At 48.9% G+C, this 24013-nt stretch overlaps 2 protein-coding genes across 2 annotated transcripts in view; both read left to right on the plus strand.

The window, feature by feature from the left end:
- The first annotated feature begins 443 nt into the window (after nt 1–443).
- LOC145850466 (serine/threonine-protein phosphatase with EF-hands 2-like) lies at nt 444–7747 on the plus strand. The gene is made up of 6 exons (XM_082962433.1): nt 444–569; nt 699–759; nt 1673–1842; nt 3609–3723; nt 7424–7470; nt 7577–7747. Exons 1-6 carry the CDS (start codon nt 444–446, stop codon nt 7745–7747), a joined length of 690 nt encoding a protein of 229 aa, XP_082818559.1.
- Nucleotides 7748–7827: 80 nt separating this feature from the next.
- Nucleotides 7828–24013, plus strand: part of LOC106574677 (serine/threonine-protein phosphatase with EF-hands 2) — a 184035-nt gene continuing 167849 nt past the window's right edge. Inside the window, exons 1-3 of the mRNA XM_082962434.1 lie at nt 7828–7879; nt 8197–8233; nt 8851–9000. Coding sequence (XP_082818560.1) covers nt 7833–7879; nt 8197–8233; nt 8851–9000 — 234 coding nt within the window. The 5' untranslated portion in view covers nt 7828–7832. The remainder of the gene's footprint in view (nt 7880–8196; nt 8234–8850; nt 9001–24013) is intronic.

The raw sequence follows: 24013 nt of genomic DNA on the forward strand, positions 1-24013 counted from the left end.
CATTCTGTGTGTCTCTTTCTCTTTGCCTCTATCTTTGTGTTTTCTGACTCCCTCATGGCTTCATTAGTTTTCAATACTGCTAACTACCTGTAGAGGGCTGTTATTAAAGTGTTATTTTATTGAATATGGCTAACTTCCTGCAGAGGGCTGTTATTAAACAGCAATGTTATTAAACTTATTTTATTCAATACCACTAACTACCTGCAGAGGGCTGTTATTAAACAGCAACGTTATTAAACTGTTATTTTATTCAATACCACTAACTACCTGCAGAGGGCTGTTATTAAACTGTTATTTTATTCAATACCACTAACTACCTGCAGAGGGCTGTTATTAAACAGCAACGTTATTAAACTGTTATTTTATTGAATATGGTTAACTACCTGCAGAGGGCTGTTATTAAACTGTTATTTTATCACGTCTTCCATCTCCTCCTCTCAGCTATGAAGGCAGCTATCCTGATCCAGCGCTGGTACAGACGCTACATGGCCAGGTTAGAGATGAGACAGAGATACACCTGGAACATCTTCCAGTCTATAGAGTATGCTGGGGAGCAGAACCAGCTACAGGTAATGGAGAAGAACCCAGGTGGTTTAACTGAGACCTGAAGAGGCCTCGGCTTTAGCCCAGCAGGCCAACACAGTCTGTTAGTCAGTTGTATTCCATATGACCAAGTACTATGTTTGAATCTTCCTCAGCTCTCCAGTTTCTTCAGTTTCATGCTGGACAACGTCACTCAACTCAATGGGAATGGCCCAGGTAACTAACATTTTCTTATAATGTTTTCAGGAAAATTGTTGGACTGTCAGTTCCTAGCACAAAAAAATGGAATGCCCATAATTATTTATAGACTGAACAAAAAACGTCCCGATCCATTAATAGCCTATGCCTAAAACATATTATGGTGAAGATGTTGCTTAGCAACCACATCCACATGCATTTCTGTTTTTCTCTGTTGTAGTAATGTGGGATATTGTGTTCTTGTGACTGCTGCTGCTACAGCTGGGGCCTGCCTGTACACGTACAGAACAACACGTTGCTGCAGATAATTAGCCAGGCCCTTTAGTGTTGAAGACAACAGGAGATGATGCTCAGACCATCTTGCCTATTTTTACAATATTAATTACAGTATAGGTGATCTCTGTGGTTTTGATCAGAGTAATATGATAAACTGACTGGTTGTTTAGAGACGTGCTCTGAAGACGGAAGCGACCACTCCCCAGATAGGGTCTGAGAGAGGTGTGGCTGCTGTCCTCTTCAATAACAACATCTGATTATGATGTCCTGCCTGTTTGTCTGCATAAAGGAGTGTCTATGGCTGGACATTAACCTACTATAGCAGGCTATTCCAGAGGAGTAAACAGAGATACCCTGAACATGTACAAATGTGTTTGACATCCTGTTTTAGTGTGTTAATAAAGTTATATTTGATTTGATTCTATTCAGTTTGATTCTACTCTATTTAGAGTTGTAAAATTCCAGTAACCTACCTAAAATTCCCAGGTTTTCCAGAAATCCCAGTTGGAAGATTCCAGGAATCAGGAGGCAGTAAGCAGGAATACCAGGGGATTTGGGGAAAGTTACTGGAATTTTTAAACCCCACAACTCTATTCTATTAACCCTGTGTGTTCTATTCTATTAACCCTGTGTGTTTCATCCTCCATGTTGTCAGATCTGATCTCCCACCTGCTGGACCCAGTGGTTGACCCGTGGTCAGACAGAGAGAGACAGACCATGTATGAACAGATCACTGTTCCTGAGTCCTACAGCGGTCCTCACCTCACCTTCCCCCTCACTGTCTCTCACACCAACGCCCTGCTCTCTGCATTCAAAGAACAACAGGTACCGGACCATTCAATTCAAACTTTATTTTTCCCACTGTGTGCTACAGGACCAGTATTCTTAAAGCGTTTCAGAGTAGTAGTGCTGGTCTAGGATCAACTTCACCGTGTCCATATAATCATACTCATTATGATCTAAAAGGCAAAAACTGATCCTAGATCAGGACTGCTTTCTGAACATGTGCCCAGGGAGTACAGGAGCTGTTGTGGACAGTATGGCAGTGTCATGACGTTGCCCTCTCTCTGGGTACAGAGAACACAGTTGAACCCCCTCCCTTTGCCCTCTGGGTTTTCTATGCACCATCCCCCTACCTACCTCCCCCCACCCAGGCTGTGGTGAGAGGGGTCGTAAAATTCCAAAGGAGAATGTCCGGCCTCATGGCCCAGTTTTGAGACAGAGAGGGGTTTCATAGAGAGACAAAGGAATTCTTCCAACTCACAGAATTGGGGAACCGAACGACATGTTCTGGAGAAGGTATAAAAGATCGGTGAAGAATCCAGCTACGAACTGGTCCGCTTGGTACAATTTTGTGATACTCATTAGAGACAATATTGCCATATTACCATACTAAGGTTTATATAATAGCCTCAGCTATGGGACTTGCATCTAAATGGTTGTATACAATGATTTAATAAGATTAAAGCTATTTGGAATATGTTGAGAGGCTATGTACTGATGTTAATGTGATAGAATTGTATTTCTGTTCAAAGCTTAACTCAGTCATCGGCACGCCCCCAGGGACACAGACAGGACAAGGCGTCATGTGACAGCCTGTTCTATGTTCAAGTATAAAAACCCCACCTAGAAGTTCTTTCACTAGACCAGCTTACCTCAGAAGAGAGAGCCAAGGTTTGACCATGCATTCGTCTACTGAAGTTTAACCATACCATGTGGTTAACTTTTAGACTATCGATACCGACAGAATAATAACAAGTCTTTGATATTAATTAATAGTCTGCAGCTATAAATATGTCATCGAACGCGAAGACCGACGAAACATCCATTCTATAACGACATTAATAAATGTCGCTTTGAAAGATCCATTCTAACTGAGAGAGAGAGAACGCGGACAAAAACTCTCCAACAGGACAAAAACTCTCCAACAAGGATCCCGACGACACACTGAGCGTAAATATATATTGATTGCAATTGTTCCCGAATGAGTGAGTGGTCATGTGCAAAGGATTAGCATATCAATTGTTAATATTTATCAACTCTGTAGGGTCTTCTCAGCTGACCCCCTCTTGTTTGTTTAAACAAGCCGCCATGCCGGTTTAGCCCACTAGGGAAAATTACTCTACCAATTCTTTGACGATAACTACTGTTTGTATGCTTTCTGTGAATTACTTTGTTTAGTAAATACATTATTTTAAGACAGTTGATGTATGGATGACTTAGTGAAGACTGGGTTCGTGCAGATACAACAATTTACGACGTTTGGGATGAGACTGATGCGAGGTAAAATACACCATTTAAACCAGAAGATAATCGGTCAGATACTATAATATAATATATAATGTTATAATATAGGAAAGTTGTATTAGGAAAATTATAACTTTGTAATCTGAATATTTTCCTTGGTGCCCCGATCTCCTAGTTAATTACAGTTAAACGATGAATCAGTTTAATCGCGTAATAATAATTGCAGGGAGTTAATTTGATAAATGTGTCTTCAGTTTAATGGTGCCCAAAGACACGACAGCAGCTTAATGAATAATAACAGATCAATAACCTATAGTCCTACCTGATGGTTCCTCTTCTTTCAGCCTCTCCATGGTAGATACATGCTGCAGTTGTTACACCAGACTAAGAAGCTCCTGAAACAGATGCCAAACATCATTCACCTGTCCACACCCTACGCCAAGGAGATCACAATATGTGGTAGGTTGTTGTTCATTTTTATTGATTGGATTGATATAGCGCTTTTCCAGATGATCAAAGCACTTTACACTGTATGAGGGAAACTAATCCACCACCCCAATATTGTTTTCAGTACTGCTAACTATGTTGTCCAATATTTGACCATGTACTGTCTTGTACTTCTTGGTTCATTTCATTTAAAGGCCTTTAGTTTTTTGGGGGGGGGATGTGAGTGTCCAGATGTCAAGTTGACTATCTAGTGCACAACACTATCTAGGACACAAGACTGACTATCTAGTACACAATAACACAAGACTGACTATCTAGTACACAATAACACAAGACTGACTATCTAGTACACAATAACACAAGGCTGACTGTCTGGTACACAATTACAGAAGACTGTCTAGGACAGAAGACTGTCTGTCTAGGACAGAAGACTGTCTGTCTAGGACAGAAGACTGTCTGTCTAGGACAGAAGACTGTCTGTCTAGGACAGAAGACTGACTGTCTAGGACAGAAGACTGACTGTCTAGGACAGAAGACTGACTGTCTAGGACAGAAGACTGACTGTATAAACTCAGCAAAAAAAGAAATGTCGCTTTTTCAGGACCCTGTCTTTCAAAAATAATTCATAAAAATCCAAATAACTTCACAGATCTTCATAGTACAGGGTTTAAACACTGTTTCCCATGCTTGTTCAATGAACCATAAACAATTAATGAACATGCACCTGTGGAACGGTCGTTAAGACACTAACAGCTTACAGGCGGTAGGCAATTAAGGTCACAGTTATGAAAACTTAAGACACTAAAGAGGCCTTTCTACTGACTCTGGAAAAACACCAAAAGAAAGATGCATAGGGTCCCTGCTCATCTGCGTGAATGCGCCTTAGGCATGCTGCAAGGAGGCATGAGGACTGCAGATGTGGCCAGGACCATAAATTACAATGTCCGTACTGTGAGACGCCTAAGACAGCGCTACAGGGAGACAGGACGGACAACTGATTGTCCTCGCAGTGGCAGACCACGTGTAACAACACCTGCACAGGATCGGTACATCCGAACATCACACCTGCGGGACAGGTACAGGATGGCAACAACAACTGCCCGAGTTACACCAGGAACGCACAATCCCTCCATCAGTGCTCAGACTGTCCGCAATAGGCTGAGAGAGGCTGGACTGAGGGCTTGTAGGCCTGTTGTAAGGCAGGTCCTCACCAGACATCACCGGCAACAACGTCGCCTATGGGCACAAACCCACCGTCGCTGGACCAGACAGGACTGGCAAAAAGTGCTCTTCACTGACGAGTCGCGTTTTTGTCTCACCTGGGGTGATGGTCGAATTCGTGTTTATCGTCGAAGAAATTAGCGTTACACCGAGGCCTGTACTCTGGAGCGGGATTGGAGGTGGAGGGTCCGTCATGGTCTGGGGCGGTGTGTCACAGCATCATCAGACTGAGCTTGTTGTCATTGCAGGCAATATCAACGCTTTGCGTTACAGGGAAGACATCCTCCTCCCTCATGTGGTACCCTTCCTGCAGGCTCATCCTGACATGACCCTCCAGCATGACAATGCCACCAGCCATACTGCTCGTTCTGTGCGTGATTTCCTGCAAGTCAGGAATGTCAGTGTTCTGCCATTGCCAGCGAAGAGCCCGGATCTCAATCCCATTGAGCACATCTGGGACCTGTTGGTTCGGCGGCTAGGGCCATTCCCCCCCCAGAAATGTCCGGGAACTTGCAGGTGCCCTGGTGGAAGAGTGGGGTAACATCTCACAGCAAGAACTGGCAAATCTGGTGCAGTCCATGAGGAGGAGATGCACTGCAGTACTTAATGCAGCTGGTGGCCACACCAGATACTGACTGTTACTTTTGATTTTGAGCCCCCCTTTGTTCAGGGACACATTATTCAATTTCTGTTAATCACATGTCTGTGGAACTTGTTCAGTTTATGTCTCAGTTGTTGAATCTTGTTATGTTCATACAAATATTTACACGTTAAGTTGAAAATGAACACACTTGACAGTGAGAGGACGTTTCTTTTTTGTTATTGCTGAGTTTAGTACACAATAACACAACACTGACTATCTAGTACACAACACTGACTATCTAGTACACAATAACAAGACTTACTGTCTAGTACACAACACTGACTATCTAGGACACAACAAGACTTACTGTCTAGTACACAACACTGACTATCTAGGACACAACAAGACTTACTGTCTAGTACACAACACTGACTATCTAGGACACAACAAGACTTACTGTCTAGTACACAACACTGACTATCTAGTACACAACACTGACTATCTAGGACACAACACTGACTATCTAGGACACAACACTGACTATCTAGGACACAACACTGACTATCTAGGACACAACACTGACTATCTAGGACACAACACTGACTATCTAGGACACAACACTGACTATCTAGGACACAACACTGACTATCTAGGACACAACAAGACTTACTGTCTAGGACACAACAAGACTTACTGTCTAGGACACAACACTGACTTACTGTCTAGGACACAACACTGACTTACTGTCTAGGACACAACACTGACTTACTGTCTAGGACACAACACTGACTTACTGTCTAGGACACAACACTGACTTACTGTCTAGGACACAACACTGACTTACTGTCTAGGACACAACACTGACTTACTGTCTAGGACACAACACTGACTTACTGTCTAGGACACAACACTGACTTACTGTCTAGGACACAACACTGACTATCTAGGACACAACAAGACTTACTGTCTAGGACACAACAAGACTTACTGTCTAGGACACAACAAGACTTACTGTCTAGGACACAACACTGACTTACTGTCTAGGACACAACACTGACTTACTGTCTAGGACACAACACTGACTTACTGTCTAGGACACAACACTGACTTACTGTCTAGGACACAACACTGACTTACTGTCTAGGACACAACACTGACTTACTGTCTAGGACACAACACTGACTTACTGTCTAGTACACAACACTGACTTACTGTCTAGTACACAACACTGACTTACTGTCTAGTACACACCACTGACTATCTAGGACACACCACTGACTGTCTAGGACACAACACTGACTGTCTAGGACACAACAACACTGACTGTCTAGGACACAACAAGACTTACTGTCTAGGACACAACAAGACTTACTGTCTAGTACACAATACTGACTATCTAGGACACACCACTGACTATCTAGGACACACCACTGACTATCTAGGACACAACAAGACTGACTATCTAGGACACAACAAGACTGACTATCTAGGACACAACAAGACTGACTATCTAGGACACAACAAGACTGACTATCTAGGACACAACAAGACTGACTATCTAGGACACAACAAGACTGACTATCTAGGACACAACAGCCCCTCAGCTCCCAAAATAGAGCTCTTTCTCCTGGTTGTTTATATACATAATGAAAAGACTTTGTTTCACCTCAATGGCCTCCTTCCCTGTAGTCAGAGACGCATCTCATCAAACTCAAGAATCCTTGAGACGAATGTTAAACACACACACAGAACATTAATGTCGGAGAGAATGTTAATTAACTGTTGATTAACTCAGTTAACCAATGAACCCAGTCATTTTGGTTTCATATGCCATGGATGGTCTAATTTCTAGGAGGAAATGTGTCTACTGCCGTTTTAAAATCTTCTAATGCTTGTCATTTCCTTCAGGAGATTTACATGGCCGACTAGATGACTTGCTGCTCATATTCTACAAGGTTAGGCTCTTGACATGATACTGTACATGACATAGTATACTTGTGACACTACATGAACAGAAACAACGGCCTACTTTTTCCATAATAATTATTCCATCTCTTTCAGAACGGCCTCCCCTCGGCAGAGACGCCGTACGTGTTCAACGGAGACTTTGTGGACCGAGGGAAGAAGTCTGTGGAGATCATCATCCTGCTGTTTGCCTACCTGCTCCTCTACCCTGACCACATGACCCTGAACAGAGGCAACCACGAGGACCACATCATGAACCTCCGGTAGTTAGACACACAGACCACATGACCCTGAACAGAGGCAACCACGAGGACCACATCATGAACCTCCGGTAGTTAGACACACAGACCACATGACCCTGAACAGAGGCAACCACGAGGACCACATCATGAACCTCCGGTAGTTAGACACACAGACCACATGACCCTGAACAGAGGCAACCACGAGGACCACATCATGAACCAGACAGAGAAACACGTTAGCATTTTCATTCTAATTGGTCCTGGACAACCCCCAGCTGTTTCACATATCTATTAAATTCTAGTACAAGCACACCTGTACAATGCTTCAGATACAAAATCCCTAAACTTTATTTCAGGTTTTTTACACACAAGACAACAAATGTTGCTTGGAACTGTCCTTTGTTGCACACAAGAACATGCATGACAAGCACAACATTGCAGTATATAAACACTGCTCTGTTTTCTGTTTTTCAGATATGGATTCACTAAAGAAGTTATGCAGAAGTACAAGGTAAAGTCCCCTTCGCTGTTCACACCGACCTATGTAGTTGTTCTCACCGCCATCTAGTGGCAGCTTCTTATCATGACCACTCTGCAGACATGTACACCTCTCTCTCTCTCTCTCTCTCTCCTCTGCAGACGTACACATCTCTCTCTCTCTCTCTGCAGACATGTACACCTCTCTGTCTCTCTCTCTCCTCTGCAGACGTACACATCTCTCTCTCTCTCTCTGCAGACATGTACACCTCTCTCTCTCTCTCTCTCCTCTGCAGACGTACACCTCTCTCTCTCTCTGCAGACATGTACACCTCTCTCTCTCTGCAGACATGTACACCTCTCCTCTCTCCTCTGCAGACATGTACACCTCTCTCTCTCTGCAGACATGTACACCTCTCTCTCTCTGCAGACATGTACACCTCTCTCTCTCTGCAGACATGTACACCTCTCTCTCTCTGCAGACATGTACACCTTTCTCTCTCTCTCTCTCCTCTGCAGACATGTACACCTCTCTCTCTCTGCAGACATGTACACCTCTCTCTCTCTCCTCTGCAGACATGTACACCTTTCTCTCTCTCTCCTCTGCAGACATGTCACCTCTCTCCCCTCCCCCCTCCCCCTCCTCTGCAGACACATGGCAGGGACATCCTACTGCTGGTCCAGGATGTGTTCAGCCTCCTCCCCATAGCAACAGTCATCGATAACAAAGTGCTCATCGTCCATGGAGGAATATCAGACATGACAGACCTGGATTTCCTCAGCTCTATAGAGAGACACAAGGTGAAAACAGATTGTAATCCTACAGGTACTGTAGGTCCTGTACTGTAGGTCCTGTACTGTAGGTCCTGGGTAGTAGGTCCTGGGTAGTAGGTCCTGTACTGTAGGTCCTGTACTGTAGGTCCTGTACTGTAGATCCTGGGTAGTAGGTCCTGTACTGTAGGTCCTGGGTAGTAGGTCCTGTACATTTAAGTCATTTAGCAGACGCTCTTATCCAGAGCGACTTACAAATTGGTGCATTCACCTTATAATATCCAGTGGAACAACCACTTTACAATAGTGCATCTAAATCTTTTAAGGGGGGGTTAGAAGGATTACTTTATCCTATCCCAGGTATTCCTTGAAGAGGTGGGGTTTCAGGTGTCTCCGGAAGGTGGTGATTGACTCCGCTGTCCTGGCGTCGTGAGGGAGCTTGTTCCACCATTGGGGTGCCAGAGCAGCGAACAGTTTTGACTGGGCTGAGCAGGAACTGTGCTTCCTCAGAGGTAGGGAGGCGAGCAGGCCAGAGGTGGATGAACGGAGTGCCCTTGTTTGGGTGTAGGGCCTGATCAGAGCCTGAAGGCACGGAGGTGCCGTTCCCCTCACAGCTCCGTAGGCAAGCACCATGGTCTTGTAGCGGATGCGAGCTTCGACTGGAAGCCAGTGGAGAGAGCGGAGGAGCGGGGTGACGTGAGAGAACTTGGGAAGGTTGAACACCAGACGGGCTGCGGCGTTCTGGATGAGTTGTAGGGGTTTAATGGCACAGGCAGGGAGCCCAGCCAACAGCGAGTTGCAATAATCCAGACGGGAGATGACAAGTGCCTGGATTAGGACCTGCGCCGCTTCCTGTGTGAGGCAGGGTCGTACTCTGCGAATGTTGTAGAGCATGAACCTACAGGATCGGGTCACCGCCTTGATGTTGGTGGAGAACGACAGGGTGTTGTCCAGGGTCACGCCAAGGCTCTTAGCACTCTGGGAGGAGGACACAAGGGAGTTGTCAACCGTGATGGCGAGATCATGGAACGGGCAGTCCTTCCCCGGGAGGAAGAGCAGCTCCGTCTTGCCGAGGTTCAGCTTGAGGTGGTGATCCGTCATCCACACTGATATGTCTGCCAGACATGCAGAGATGCGATTCGCCACCTGGTTGTCAGAAGGGGGAAAGGAGAAGATTAATTGTGTGTCATCTGCATAGCAATGATATGACAGACCATGTGAGGATATGACAGAGCCAAGTGACTTGGTGTATAGCGAGAATAGGAGTGGGCCAAGAACAGAGCCCTGGGGGACACCAGTGGTGAGAGCACGTGGTGCGGAGACAGATTCTCGCCACGCCACCTGGTAGGAGCGACCTGTCAGGTAGGACGCAATCCAAGCGTGGGCGGCGCCGGAGAGGGTGGAGAGGAGGATCTGATGGTTCACGGTATCAAAGGCAGCAGATAGGTCTAGAAGGATGAGAGCAGAGGAGAGAGAGTTAGCTTTAGCAGTGCGGAGAGCCTCCGTGACACAGAGAAGAGCAGTCTCAGTTGAATGCCCAGTCTTGAAACCTGACTGATTAGGATCAGTCAGGTCCTGTACTGTAGGTCCTGTACTGTAGGTCCTGTACTGTAGGTCCTGGGTAGTAGGTCCTGGGTAGTAGGTCCTGGGTAGTAGGTCCTGGTACTGTAGGTCCTGTACTGTAGGTCCTGTACTGTAGGTCCTGTACTGTAGGTCCTGGGAAGTAGGTCCTGGGAAGTAGGTCCTGGGAAGTAGGTCCTGGGAAGTAGGTCCTGGGAAGTAGGTCCTGGGAAGTAGGTCCTGTACTGTAGGTCCTGTACTGTAGGTCCTGGGAAGTAGGTCCTGGGAAGTAGGTCCTGGGAAGTAGGTCCTGAACTGTAGGTCCTGGGTAGTAGGTCATGTACTATAGGTCCTGGGAAGTAGGTCCTGGGAAGTAGGTCCTCTACTGTAGGCCCTGTACAGTAGGCCCTGTACAGTAGGCCCTGTACAGTAGGCCCTGTACAGTAGGCCCTGTACAGTAGATCCTGTACTGTAGATCCTGTACTGTAGATCCTGTACTGTAGGTCCTGGGTAGTAGGTCCTGGGTAGTAGGTCCTGGGTAGTAGGTCCTGGGTAGTAGGTCCTGGGAAGTAGGTCCTGGGAAGTAGGTCCTGGGAAGTAGGTCCTGGGAAGTAGGTCCTGGGAAGTAGGTCCTGGGAAGTAGGTCCTGTGCTGTAGGTCCTGTGCTGTAGGTCCTGCGCTGTAGGTCCTGCGCTGTAGGTCCTGCGCTGTAGGTCCTGCGCTGTAGGTCCTGCGCTGTAGGTCCTGCGCTGTAGGTCCTGCGCTGTAGGTCCTGCGCTGTAGGTCCTGCGCTGTAGGTCCTGCGCTGTAGGTCCTGCACAGTAGGTCCTGCACAGTAGGTCCTGCACTGTAGGTCCTGTACAGTAGGTCCTGTACAGTAGGTCCTGTACAGTAGGTCCTGGGTAGTAGGTCCTGGGTAGTAGGTCCTGGTTAGTAGGTCCTGGTTAGTAGGTCCTGTACTGTAGGTCCTGGGTAGTAGCTCCTGAGTAGTAGGTCCTGTGCAGTAGCTCCTGAGTAGTAGGTCCTGTACAGTAGGAACCTGTACTGTAGGTCCTGTACAGTAGGTCCTGTACAGTAGCTCCTGTGCAGTAGCTCCTGAGTAGTAGCTCCTGTGCAGTAGCTCCTGTACAGTAGGTCCTGTACAGTAGGTCCTGTACAGTAGGTCCTGTACAGTAGGTCCTGTACTGTAGGTCCTGGGTAGTAGGTCCTGGGTAGTAGGTCCTGGGTAGTAGGTCCTGGGTAGTAGGTCCTGTACTGTAGGTCCTGTACTGTAGGTCCTGTACTGTAGGTCCTGTACTGTAGGTAATGTACTGTAGGTCCTGGGTAGTATGTCCTGTACTGTATGTCCTGTACTGTAGGTCCTGTACTGTAGGTAATGTACTGTAGGTCCTGGGTAGTATGTCCTGTACTGTAGGTCCTGTACTGTAGGTCCTGTACTGTAGGTCCTGTACTGTAGGTCCTGTACTGTAGGTCCTGTACTGTAGGTCCTGGGTAGTAGGTCCTGGGTAGTAGGTCCTGTACTGTAGGTTCTGGGTAGTAGGTCCTGTACTGTAGATCCTGGGTAGTAGATCCTGTACTGTAGGTCCTGTACTGTAGGTAATGTACTGTAGGTCCTGTACAGCAGGTCCTGTACTGTAGGTCCTGTACTGTAGGTCCTGTACTGTAGGTCCTGTACTGTAGGTCCTGTACTGTAGGTTCTGTACTGTAGGTTCTGGGTAGTAGGTACTGTAGGTCCTGTACTGTAGGTCCTGGGTAGTAGGTTCTGTACTGTAGGTTCTGTACTGTAGGTCCTGTACTGTAGGTCCTGTACTGTAGGTCCTGTACTGTAGGTCCTGTACTGTAGGTCCTGTACTGTAGGTCCTGTACTGTAGGTCCTGTACTGTAGGTCCTGTACTGTAGGTCCTGTACTGTAGGTCCTGGGTAGTAGGTCCTGTACTGTAGGTCCTGTGCTGTAGGTCCTGTGCTGTAGGTCCTGTGCTGTAGGTCCTGTGCTGTAGGTCCTGTGCTGTAGGTCCTGTGCTGTAGGTCCTGTGCTGTAGGTCCTGTACAGTAGGTCCTGTGCTGTAGGTCCTGTGCTGTAGGTCCTGTGCTGTAGGTCCTGTGCTGTAGGTCCTGTGTAGTAGGTCCTGTACTGTAGGTCCTGAGTAGTAGGTCCTGTACAGTAGCTCCTGAGTAGTAGGTCCTGTACAGTAGCTCCTGAGTAGTAGGTCCTGTACAGTAGCTCCTGAGTAGTAGGTCCTGTACAGTAGGTCCTGGGTAGTAGGTCCTGTACTGTAGGTCCTGGGTAGTAGATCCTGGGTAGTAGATCCTGGGTAGTAGATCCTGTACTGTAGGTCCTGGGTAGTAGGTCTTGTACTGTAGGTCTTGTACTGTAGGTCTTGTACTGTAGGTCTTGTACTGTAGGTCCTGTACTGTAGGTCCTGTACTGTAGGTCCTGGGTTGTAGGTCCTGGGTTGTAGGTCCTGGGTAGTAGGTCCTGTACTGTAGGTCCTGTACTGTAGGTCCTGTTCTGTACTGTAGGTCCTGGGTAGTAGGTTCTGTACTGTAGGTTCTGGGTAGTAGGTCCTGTACTGTGGGTCCTGTACTGTAGGTCCTGTACTGTAGGTCCTGTACTGTAGGTCCTGTACTGTAGGTCCTGTACTGTAGGTCCTGGGTAGTAGGTCCTGGGTAGTAGGTCCTGGGTAGTAGGTCCTGTACTGTAGGTCCTGTGCTGTAGGTCCTGTGCTGTAGGTCCTGTGCTGTAGGTCCTGTGCTGTAGGTCCTGTGCTGTAGGTCCTGTGCTGTAGGTCCTGTGCTGTAGGTCCTGTGCTGTAGGTCCTGTGCTGTAGGTCCGTGCTGAGGCCGGCTGTAGGTCCTGTGCTGTAGGTCCTGGGTAGTAGGTCCTGGGTAGTAGGTCCTGGGTAGTAGGTCCTGGGTAGTAGGTCTTGTACTGTAGGTCCTGTACTGTAGGTCTTGGGTAGTAGGTCCTGTACTGTAGGTCCTGTACTGTAGGTCCTGGGTAGTAGGTCCTGTACTGTAGGTCCTGTACTGTAGGTCCTGTACTGTAGGTCCTGTACTGTAGGTCCTGGGTAGTAGGTAATGTACTGTAGGTCCTGGGTAGTAGGTCCTGTACTGTAGGTCCTGTACTGTAGGTCCTGTACTGTAGGTCCTGTACTGTAGGTTCTGGGTAGTAGGTTCTGGGTAGTAGGTCCTGTACTGTAGGTCCTGTACTGTAGGTCCTGTACTGTAGGTCCTGGGTAGTAGGTCCTGGGTAGTAGGTCCTGTACTGTAGGTCCTGGGTAGTAGGTCCTGGGTAGTAGCCTCTGAGGAAATGGTCCAGATATCAGAATGTGTGGTTGTTACATTGAGAGAATCCTGTGACCTTGTTTTCTGTCTACCAAACAGTCGGCCATTTGGAACAACAAAGATTCATCCTACTGTTCTCTAGCCTGCAATCCACCCTGGCTGGGATAGAACTGAAGGACTGTTGCCACTGGCTAGCCGGGCTAGTACTAGACCACAATTTCTACTAGCTCGGGTCCGAAATAAGTGCCATGAGATCTTTGATAATACAACATATCCTTTGCGGCAGGGCTAGTTGAACACATTTTTATACTGACCCGGTCTGAAACGTACTAGCCTCGGGCTAGCAGACTGGCTTCATTTCCATCCCTGACTGTAGTGAAACAGAGTGACATTCAGTCAGTGGGGATTCAAGATAACTGTACTCTCTTTCCTCTGTCTACTCATTGCAGGTGAAATCTGCCCTGAGGCTTCCTAGGAGGAGTCTGAACCATCTGGAGGTGACTAGGAGCAGTAGACAGGTTAGGTCCTGATACAGTAGGATGGAGGTGACTAGGAGCAGTAGTCAGGTCCTGATACAGTAGGATGGAGGTGACTAGGAGCAGTAGTCAGGTCAGGTCCTGATACAGTAGGATGGAGGTGACTAGGAGCAGTAGACAGGTCAGGTCCTGATACAGTAGGATGGAGGTGACTAGGAGCAGTAGTCAGGTCAGGTCCTGATACAGTAGGATGACTAGGAGCAGTAGTCAGGTCAGGTCCTGATACAGTAGGATGACTAGGAGCAGTAGACAGGTCAGGTCCGATACAGTAGGATAGAGGTGACTAGGAGCAGTAGACAGGTCAGGTCCTGATACAGTAGGATGGAGGTGACTAGGAGCAGTAGTCAGGTCAGGTCCTGATACAGTAGGATGACTAGGAGCAGTAGTCAGGTCAGGTCCTGATACAGTAGGATGGAGATGACTAGGAGCAGTAGACAGGTCAGGTCCTGATACAGTAGGATGGAGATGACTAGGAGCAGTAGACAGGTCAGGTCCTGATACAGTAGGATGGAGGTGACTAGGAGCAGTAGACAGGTCAGGTCCTGATACAGTAGGATGGAGGTGACTAGGAGCAGTAGACAGGTCAGGGCCTGATACAGTAGGATGGAGGTGACTAGGAGCAGTAGTCAGGGCCTGATACAGTAGGATGGAGGTGACTAGGAGCAGTAGTCAGGTCAGGTCCTGATACAGTAGGATGACTAGGAGCAGTAGTTAGGTCAGGTCCTGATACAGTAGGATGACTAGGAGCAGTAGTCAGGTCAGGTCCTGATACAGTAGGATGACTAGGAGCAGTAGACAGGTCAGGTCCTGATACAGTAGGATGGAGGTGACTAGGAGCAGTAGTCAGGTCAGGTCCTGATACATTAGGATGACTAGGAGCAGTAGACAGGTCAGGTCCTGATACAGTAGGATGGAGTTGACTAGGAGCAGTAGTCAGGTCCTGATACAGTAGGATGGAGGTGACTAGGAGCAGTAGTCAGGTCCTGATACAGTAGGATGGAGGTGACTAGGAGCAGTAGTCAGGTCCTGATACAGTAGGATGGAGGTGACTAGGAGCAGTAGTCAGGTCCTGATACAGTAGGATGGAGGTGACTAGGAGCAGTAGACAGGTCAGGTCCTGATACAGTAGGATGGAGGTGACTAGGAGCAGTAGACAGGTCAGGTCCTGATACAGTAGGATGGAGGTGACTTGGAGCAGTAGACAGGTCAGGTCCTGATACAGTAGGATGGAGGTGACTAGGAGCAGTAGTTAGGTCCTGATACAGTAGGATGGAGGTGACTAGGAGCAGTAGTTAGGTCCTGATACAGTAGGATGGAGGTGACTAGGAGCAGTAGTCAGGTCCTGATACAGTAGGATGGAGGTGACTAGGAGCAGTAGACAGGTCAGGTCCTGATACAGTAGGATGGAGGTGACTAGGAGCAGTAGACAGGTCAGGTCCTGATACAGTAGGATGGAGGTGACTAGGAGCAGTAGACAGGTCACGTCCTGATACAGTAGGATGGAGGTGACTAGGAGCAGTAGACAGGTCAGGTCCTGATACAGTAGGATGGAGGATGACTAGGAGCAGTAGACAGGTCAGGTCCTGATACAGTAGGATGGAGGTGACTAGGAGCAGTAGACAGGTCAGGTCCTGATACAGTAGGATGGAGGTGACTAGGAGCAGTAGACAGGTCAGGTCCTGATACAGTAGGATGGAGGTGACTAGGAGCAGTAGACAGGTCAGGTCCTGATACAGTAGGATGGAGGTGACTAGGAGCAGTAGACAGGTCAGGTCCTGATACAGTAGGATGGAGGTGACTAGGAGCAGTAGACAGGTCAGGTCCTGATACAGTAGGATGGAGGTGACTAGGAGCAGTAGCAGGTCAGGTCCTGATACAGTAGGATGGAGGTGACTAGGAGCAGTAGACAGGTCAGGTCCTGATACAGTAGGATGGAGGTGACTAGGAGCAGTAGACAGGTCAGGTCCTGATACAGTAGGATGGAGGTGACTAGGAGCAGTAGACAGGTCAGGTCCTGATACAGTAGGATGGAGGTGACTAGGAGCAGTAGACAGGTCAGGTCCTGATACAGTAGGATGGAGGTGACTAGGAGCAGTAGACAGGTCAGGTCCTGATACAGTAGGATGGAGGTGACTAGGAGCAGTAGTCAGGTCAGGTCCTGATACAGTAGGATGGAGGTGACTAGGAGCAGTAGACAGGTCAGGGCCTGATACAGTAGGATGGAGGTGACTAGGAGCAGTAGTCGGGTCAGGTCCTGATACAGTAGGATGACTAGGAGCAGTAGTCGGGTCAGGTCCTGATACAGTAGGATGGAGGTGACTAGGAGCAGTAGACAGGTCAGGTCCTGATACAGTAGGATGGAGGTGACTAGGAGCAGTAGTCAGGTCAGGTCCTGATACATTAGGATGACTAGGAGCGGTAGACAGGTCAGGTCCTGATACAGTAGGATGACTAGGAGCAGTAGACAGGTCAGGTCCTGATACAGTAGGATGGAGGTGACTAGGAGCAGTAGACAGGTCAGGTCCTGATACAGTAGGATGGAGGTGACTAGGAGCAGTAGACAGGTCAGGTCCTGATACAGTAGGATGGAGGTGACTTGGAGCAGTAGACAGGTCAGGTCCTGATACAGTAGGATGGAGATGACTAGGAGCAGTAGTCAGGTCCTGATACAGTAGGATGGAGGTGACTAGGAGCAGTAGTCAGGTCCTGATACAGTAGGATGGAGGTGACTAGGAGCAGTAGACAGGTCAGGTCCTGATACAGTAGAATTGGAGGTGACTAGGAGCAGTAGACAGGTCAGGTCCTGATACAGTAGGATGGAGGTGACTAGGAGCAGTAGACAGGTCAGGTCCTGATACAGTAGGATGGAGATGACTAGGAGCAGTAGTCAGGTCCTGATACAGTAGGATGGAGGTGACTAGGAGCAGTAGTCAGGTCCTGATACAGTAGGATGGAGGTGACTAGGAGCAGTAGTCAGGTCAGGTCCTGATACAGTAGGATGGAGGTGACTAGGAGCAGTAGTCAGGTCAGGTCCTGATACAGTAGGATGGAGGTGACTAGGAGCAGTAGTCAGGTCAGGTCCTGATACAGTAGGATGGAGGTGACTAGGAGCAGTAGACAGGTCAGGTCCTGATACAGTAGGATGGAGGTGACTAGGAGCAGTAGACAGGTCAGGTCCTGACACAGTAGGATGGAGGTAACTAGGAGCAGTAGACAGGTCAGGTCCTGATACAGTAGGATGGAGGTGACTAGGAGCAGTAGACAGGTCAGGTCCTGATACAGTAGGATGGAGGTGACTAGGAGCAGTAGTCAGGTCAGGTCCTGATACAGTAGGATGGAGGTGACTAGGAGCAGTAGACAGGTCAGGTCCTGATACAGTAGGATGGAGGTGACTAGGAGCAGTAGACAGGTCAGGTCCTGACACAGTAGAATGGAGGTGACTAGGAGCAGTAGACAGGTCAGGTCCTGATACAGTAGGATGGAGATGACTAGGAGCAGTAGACAGGTCAGGTCCTGATACAGTAGGATGGAGGTGACTAGGAGCAGTAGTCAGGTCAGGTCCTGATACAGTAGGATGGAGGTGACTAGGAGCAGTAGACAGGTCAGGTCCTGATACAGTAGGATGGAGGTGACTAGGAGCAGTAGACAGGTCAGGTCCTGATACAGTAGGATGGAGGTGACTAGGAGCAGTAGACAGGTCAGGTCCTGATACAGTAGGATGGAGGCTGACTAGGAGCAGTAGATCAGGTCAGGTCCTGATACAGTAGGATGGAGGTGACTAGGAGCAGTAGACCGGTCAGGTCCTGATACAGTAGGATGGAGGTGACTAGGAGCAGTAGACAGGTCAGGTCCTGATACAGTAGGATGGAGGTGACTAGGAGCAGTAGTCAGGTCCTGATACAGTAGGATGGAGGCGACTAGGAGCAGTAGACAGGTCAGGTCCTGATACAGTAGGATGGAGGTGACTAGGAGCAGTAGACCGGTCAGGTCCTGATACAGTAGGATGGAGGTGACTAGGAGCAGTAGACAGGTCAGGTCCTGATACAGTAGGATGGAGGTGACTAGGAGCAGTAGACAGGTCAGGTCCTGATACAGTAGGATGGAGGTGACTAGGAGCAGTAGACAGGTCAGGTCCTGATACAGTAGGATGGAGGTGACTAGGAGCAGTAGACAGGTCAGGTCCTGATACAGTAGGATGGAGGTGACTAGGAGCAGTAGTCAGGTCAGGTCCTGATACAGTAGGATGGAGGTGACTAGGAGCAGTAGACAGGTCAGGTCCTGATACAGTAGGATGGAGGTGACTAGGAGCAGTAGTCAGGTCAGGTCCTGATACAGTAGGATGGAGGTGACTAGGAGCAGTAGACAGGTCAGGTCCTGATACAGTAGGATGGAGGTGACTAGGAGCAGTAGTCAGGTCAGGTCCTGATACAGTAGGATGGAAGTGACTAGGAGCAGTAGACAGGTCAGGTCCTGATACAGTAGGATGGAGGTGACTAGGAGCAGTAGTCAGGTCAGGTCCTGATACAGTAGGATGGAGGTGACTAGGAGCAGTAGACAGGTCAGGTCCTGATACAGTAGGATGGAGGTGACTAGGAGCAGTAGACAGGTCAGGTCCTGATACAGTAGTATGGAGGTGACTAGGAGCAGTAGACAGGTCAGGTCCTGATACAGTAGGATGGAGGTGACTAGGAGCAGTAGTCGGGTCAGGTCCTGATACAGTAGGATGGAGGTGACTAGGAGCAGTAGTCAGGTCAGGTCCTGATACAGTAGGATGGAGGGACTAGGAGCAGTAGACAGGTCAGGTCCTGATACAGTAGGATGGAGGTGACTAGGAGCAGTAGACGGGTCAGGTCCTGATACAGTAGGATGGAGGTGACTAGGAGCAGTAGCAGGTCAGGTCCTGATACAGTAGGATGGAGGTGACTAGGAGCAGTAGTCAGGTCCTGATACAGTAGGATGGAGGTGACTAGGAGCAGTAGACAGGTCAGGTCCTGATACAGTAGGATGGAGGTGACTAGGAGCAGTAGACAGGTCAGGTCCTGATACAGTAGGATGGAGGTGACTAGGAGCAGTAGTCAGGTCAGGTCCTGATACAGTAGGATGGAGGTGACTAGGAGCAGTAGACAGGTCAGGTCCTGATACAGTAGGATGGAGGTGACTAGGAGCAGTAGACAGGTCAGGTCCTGATACAGTAGGATGGAGGTGACTAGGAGCAGTAGACAGGTCAGGTCCTGATACAGTAGGATGGAGGTGACTAGGAGCAGTAGACAGGTCAGGTCCTGATACAGTAGGATGGAGGTGACTAGGAGCAGTAGACAGGTCAGGTCCTGATACAGTAGGATGGAGGTGACTAGGAGCAGTAGTCAGGTCAGGTCCTGATACAGTAGGATGGAGGTGACTAGGAGCAGTAGACAGGTCAGGTCCTGATACAGTAGGATGGAGGTGACTAGGAGCAGTAGACGGGTCAGGTCCTGATACAGTAGGATGGAGGTGACTAGGAGCAGTAGACAGGTCAGGTCCTGATACAGTAGGATGGAGATGACTAGGAGCAGTAGACAGGTCAGGTCCTGATACAGTAGGATGGAGGTGACTAGGAGCAGTAGTCAGGTCAGGTCCTGATACAGTAGGATGGAGGTGACTAGGAGCAGTAGTCAGGTCAGGTCCTGATACAGTAGGATGGAGGTGACTAGGAGCAGTAGTCAGGTCAGGTCCTGATACAGTAGGATGGAGGTGACTAGGAGCAGTAGTCAGGTCAGGTCCTGATACAGTAGGATGGAGGTGACTAGGAGCAGTAGTCAGGTCAGGTCCTGATACAGTAGGATGGAGGTGACTAGGAGCAGTAGTCAGGTCCTGATACAGTAGGATGGAGGTGACTAGGAGCAGTGACAGGTCAGGTCCTGATACAGTAGGATGGAGGTGACTAGGAGCAGTAGTCAGGTCCTGATACAGTAGGATGGAGGTGACTAGGAGCAGTAGTCAGGTCAGGTCCTGATACAGTAGGATGGAGGTGACTAGGAGCAGTAGACAGGTCAGGTCCTGATACAGTAGGATGGAGGTGACTAGGAGCAGTAGACAGGTCAGGTCCTGATACAGTAGGATGGAGGTGACTAGGAGCAGTGCAGGCCGTACGGGGGAGGGCTGGGCGAGCGGTCCTGATACAGTAGGATGGAGGTGACTAGGAGCAGTAGACAGGTCAGGTCCTGATACAGTAGGATGGAGGTGACTAGGAGCAGTAGTCAGGTCCTGATACAGTAGGATGGAGGTGACTAGGAGCAGTAGTCAGGTCAGGGCCTGATACAGTAGGATGGAGGTGACTAGGAGCAGTAGTCAGGTCCGGTCCTGATACAGTAGGATGGACTAGGAGCAGTAGTCAGGTCAGGTCCTGATACAGTAGGATGACTAGGAGCAGTAGTCAGGTCAGGTCCTGATACAGTAGGATGACTAGGAGCAGTAGACAGGTCAGGTCCTGATACAGTAGGATGGAGGTGACTAGGAGCAGTAGTCAGGTCAGGTCCTGATACATTAGGATGACTAGGAGCAGTAGACAGGTCAGGTCCTGATACAGTAGGATGGAGTTGACTAGGAGCAGTAGTCAGGTCCTGATACAGTAGGATGGAGGTGACTAGGAGCAGTAGTCGGGTCAGGTCCTGATACAGTAGGATGGAGGTGACTAGGAGCAGTAGTCGGGTCAGGTCCTGATACAGTAGGATGGAGGTGACTAGGAGCAGTAGACGGGTCAGGTCCTGATACAGTAGGATGGAGGTGACTAGGAGCAGTAGACAGGTCAGGTCCTGATACAGTAGGATGGAGGTGACTAGGAGCAGTAGACAGGTCAGGTCCTGATACAGTAGGATGGAGGTGACTTGGAGCAGTAGACAGGTCAGGTCCTGATACAGTAGGATGGAGGTGACTAGGAGCAGTAGTCAGGTCCTGATACAGTAGGATGGAGGTGACTAGGAGCAGTAGTCAGGTCCTGATACAGTAGGATGGAGGTGACTAGGAGCAGTAGACAGGTCAGGTCCTGATACAGTAGGATGGAGGTGACTAGGAGCAGTAGACAGGTCCTGATACAGTAGGATGGAGGTGACTAGGAGCAGTAGACAGGTCAGGTCCTGATACAGTAGGATGGAGGTGACTAGGAGCAGTAGACAGGTCAGGTCCTGATACAGTAGGATGGAGGTGACTAGGAGCAGTAGTCAGGTCAGGTCCTGATACAGTAGGATGGAGGTGACTAGGAGCAGTAGACAGGTCAGGTCCTGATACAGTAGGATGGAGGTGACTAGGAGCAGTAGACGGGTCAGGTCCTGATACAGTAGGATGGAGGTGACTAGGAGCAGTAGTCAGGTCAGTTCCTGATACAGTAGGATGGAGGTGACTAGGAGCAGTAGACAGGTCAGGTCCTGATACAGGAGGATGGAGGTGACTAGGAGCAGTAGTCAGGTCAGGTCCTGATACATTAGGATGACTAGGAGCAGTAGACAGGTCAGGTCCTGATACAGTAGGATGGAGGTGACTAGGAGCAGTAGTCGGGTCAGGTCCTGATACAGTAGGATGGAGGTGACTAGGAGCAGTAGACAGGTCAGGTCCTGATACAGTAGGATGGAGGTGACTAGGAGCAGTAGACGGGTCAGGTCCTGATACAGTAGGATGGAGGTGACTAGGAGCAGTAGACGGGTCAGGTCCTGATACAGTAGGATGGAGGTGACTAGGAGCAGTAGACGGGTCAGGTCCTGATACAGTAGGATGGAGGTGACTAGGAGCAGTAGACGGGTCCTGATACAGTAGGATGGAGGTGACTAGGAGCAGTAGTCAGGTCAGGTCAGGTCCTGATACAGTAGGATGGAGGTGACTAGGAGCAGTAGACGGGTCAGGTCCTGATACAGTAGGATGGAGGTGACTAGGAGCAGTAGACGGGTCAGGTCCTGATACAGTAGGATGGAGGTGACTACGAGCAGTAGTCAGGTCAGGTCCTGATACAGTAGGATGGAGGTGACTAGGAGCAGTAGTCAGGTCAGGTCCTGATACAGTAGGATGGAGGTGACTAGGAGCAGTAGACAGGTCAGGTCCTGATACATTAGGATGACTAGGAGCAGTAGACAGGTCAGGTCCTGATACAGTAGGATGGAGGTGACTAGGAGCAGTAGTCGGGTCAGGTCCTGATACAGTAGGATGGAGGTGACTAGGAGCAGTAGTCGGGTCAGGTCCTGATACAGTAGGATGGAGGTGACTAGGAGCAGTAGGTCAGGTCCTGATACAGTAGGATGGAGGTGACTAGGAGCAGTAGACAGGTCAGGTCCTGATACAGTAGGATGGAGGTGACTAGGAGCAGTAGACAGGTCCTGATACAGTAGGATGGAGGTGACTAGGAGCAGTAGACAGGTCCTGATACAGTAGGATGGAGGTGACTAGGAGCAGTAGTCAGGCAGGTCCTGATACAGTAGGATGGAGGTGACTAGGAGCAGTAGACGGGTCAGGTCCTGATACAGTAGGATGGAGGTGACTAGGGACAGTAGACGGGTCAGGTCCTGATACAGTAGGATGGAGGTGACTAGGGACAGTAGACGGGTCAGGTCCTGATACAGTAGGATGGAGGTGACTAGGAGCAGTAGTCAGGTCAGTTCCTGATACAGTAGGATGGAGGTGACTAGGAGCAGTAGTCAGGTCAGGTCCTGATACAGTAGGATGACTAGGAGCAGTAGTCAGGTCAGGTCCTGATACAGTAGGATGACTAGGAGCAGTAGACAGGTCAGGTCCTGATACAGTAGGATGGAGGTGACTAGGAGCAGTAGTCAGGTCAGGTCCTGATACATTAGGATGACTAGGAGCAGTAGACAGGTCAGGTCCTGATACAGTAGGATGGAGTTGACTAGGAGCAGTAGTCAGGTCCTGATACAGTAGGATGGAGGTGACTAGGAGCAGTAGTCGGGTCAGGTCCTGATACAGTAGGATGGAGGTGACTAGGAGCAGTAGTCGGGTCAGGTCCTGATACAGTAGGATGGAGGTGACTAGGAGCAGTAGACGGGTCAGGTCCTGATACAGTAGGATGGAGGTGACTAGGAGCAGTAGACAGGTCAGGTCCTGATACAGTAGGATGGAGGTGACTAGGAGCAGTAGACAGGTCAGGTCCTGATACAGTAGGATGGAGGTGACTTGGAGCAGTAGACAGGTCAGGTCCTGATACAGTAGGATGGAGGTGACTAGGAGCAGTAGTCAGGTCCTGATACAGTAGGATGGAGGTGACTAGGAGCAGTAGTCAGGTCCTGATACAGTAGGATGGAGGTGACTAGGAGCAGTAGACAGGTCAGGTCCTGATACAGTAGGATGGAGGTGACTAGGAGCAGTAGACAGGTCCTGATACAGTAGGATGGAGGTGACTAGGAGCAGTAGACAGGTCAGGTCCTGATACAGTAGGATGGAGGTGACTAGGAGCAGTAGTCAGGTCAGGTCCTGATACAGTAGGATGGAGTTGACTAGGAGCAGTAGACAGGTCAGGTCATGATACAGTAGGATGGAGGTGACTAGGAGCAGTAGACAGGTCAGGTCCTGATACAGTAGAATTGGAGGTGACTAGGAGCAGTAGACAGGTCAGGTCCTGATACAGTAGGATGGAGGTGACTAGGAGCAGTAGACAGGTCAGGTCCTGATACAGTAGGATGGAGGTG

The sequence above is a fragment of the Salmo salar genome, chromosome 16, assembly GCF_965601325.2.
Source record: "Salmo salar chromosome 16, fSalSal1, whole genome shotgun sequence".
NCBI classification, from domain to species: domain Eukaryota; kingdom Metazoa; phylum Chordata; class Actinopteri; order Salmoniformes; family Salmonidae; genus Salmo; species Salmo salar.

Bases quoted from the DNA above. Each gene is read 5' to 3' on its own strand.
- LOC145850466 (XM_082962433.1), top strand. From the start codon at position 444: ATGAAGGCAGCTATCCTGATCCAGCGCTGGTACAGACGCTACATGGCC. The intron at 760-1,672 runs GTAACTAACATT...CCATGTTGTCAG, and splicing joins ACTCAATGGGAATGGCCCAG to ATCTGATCTCCCACCTGCTG. The intron at 1,843-3,608 runs GTACCGGACCAT...CTCTTCTTTCAG, and splicing joins CTGCATTCAAAGAACAACAG to CCTCTCCATGGTAGATACAT.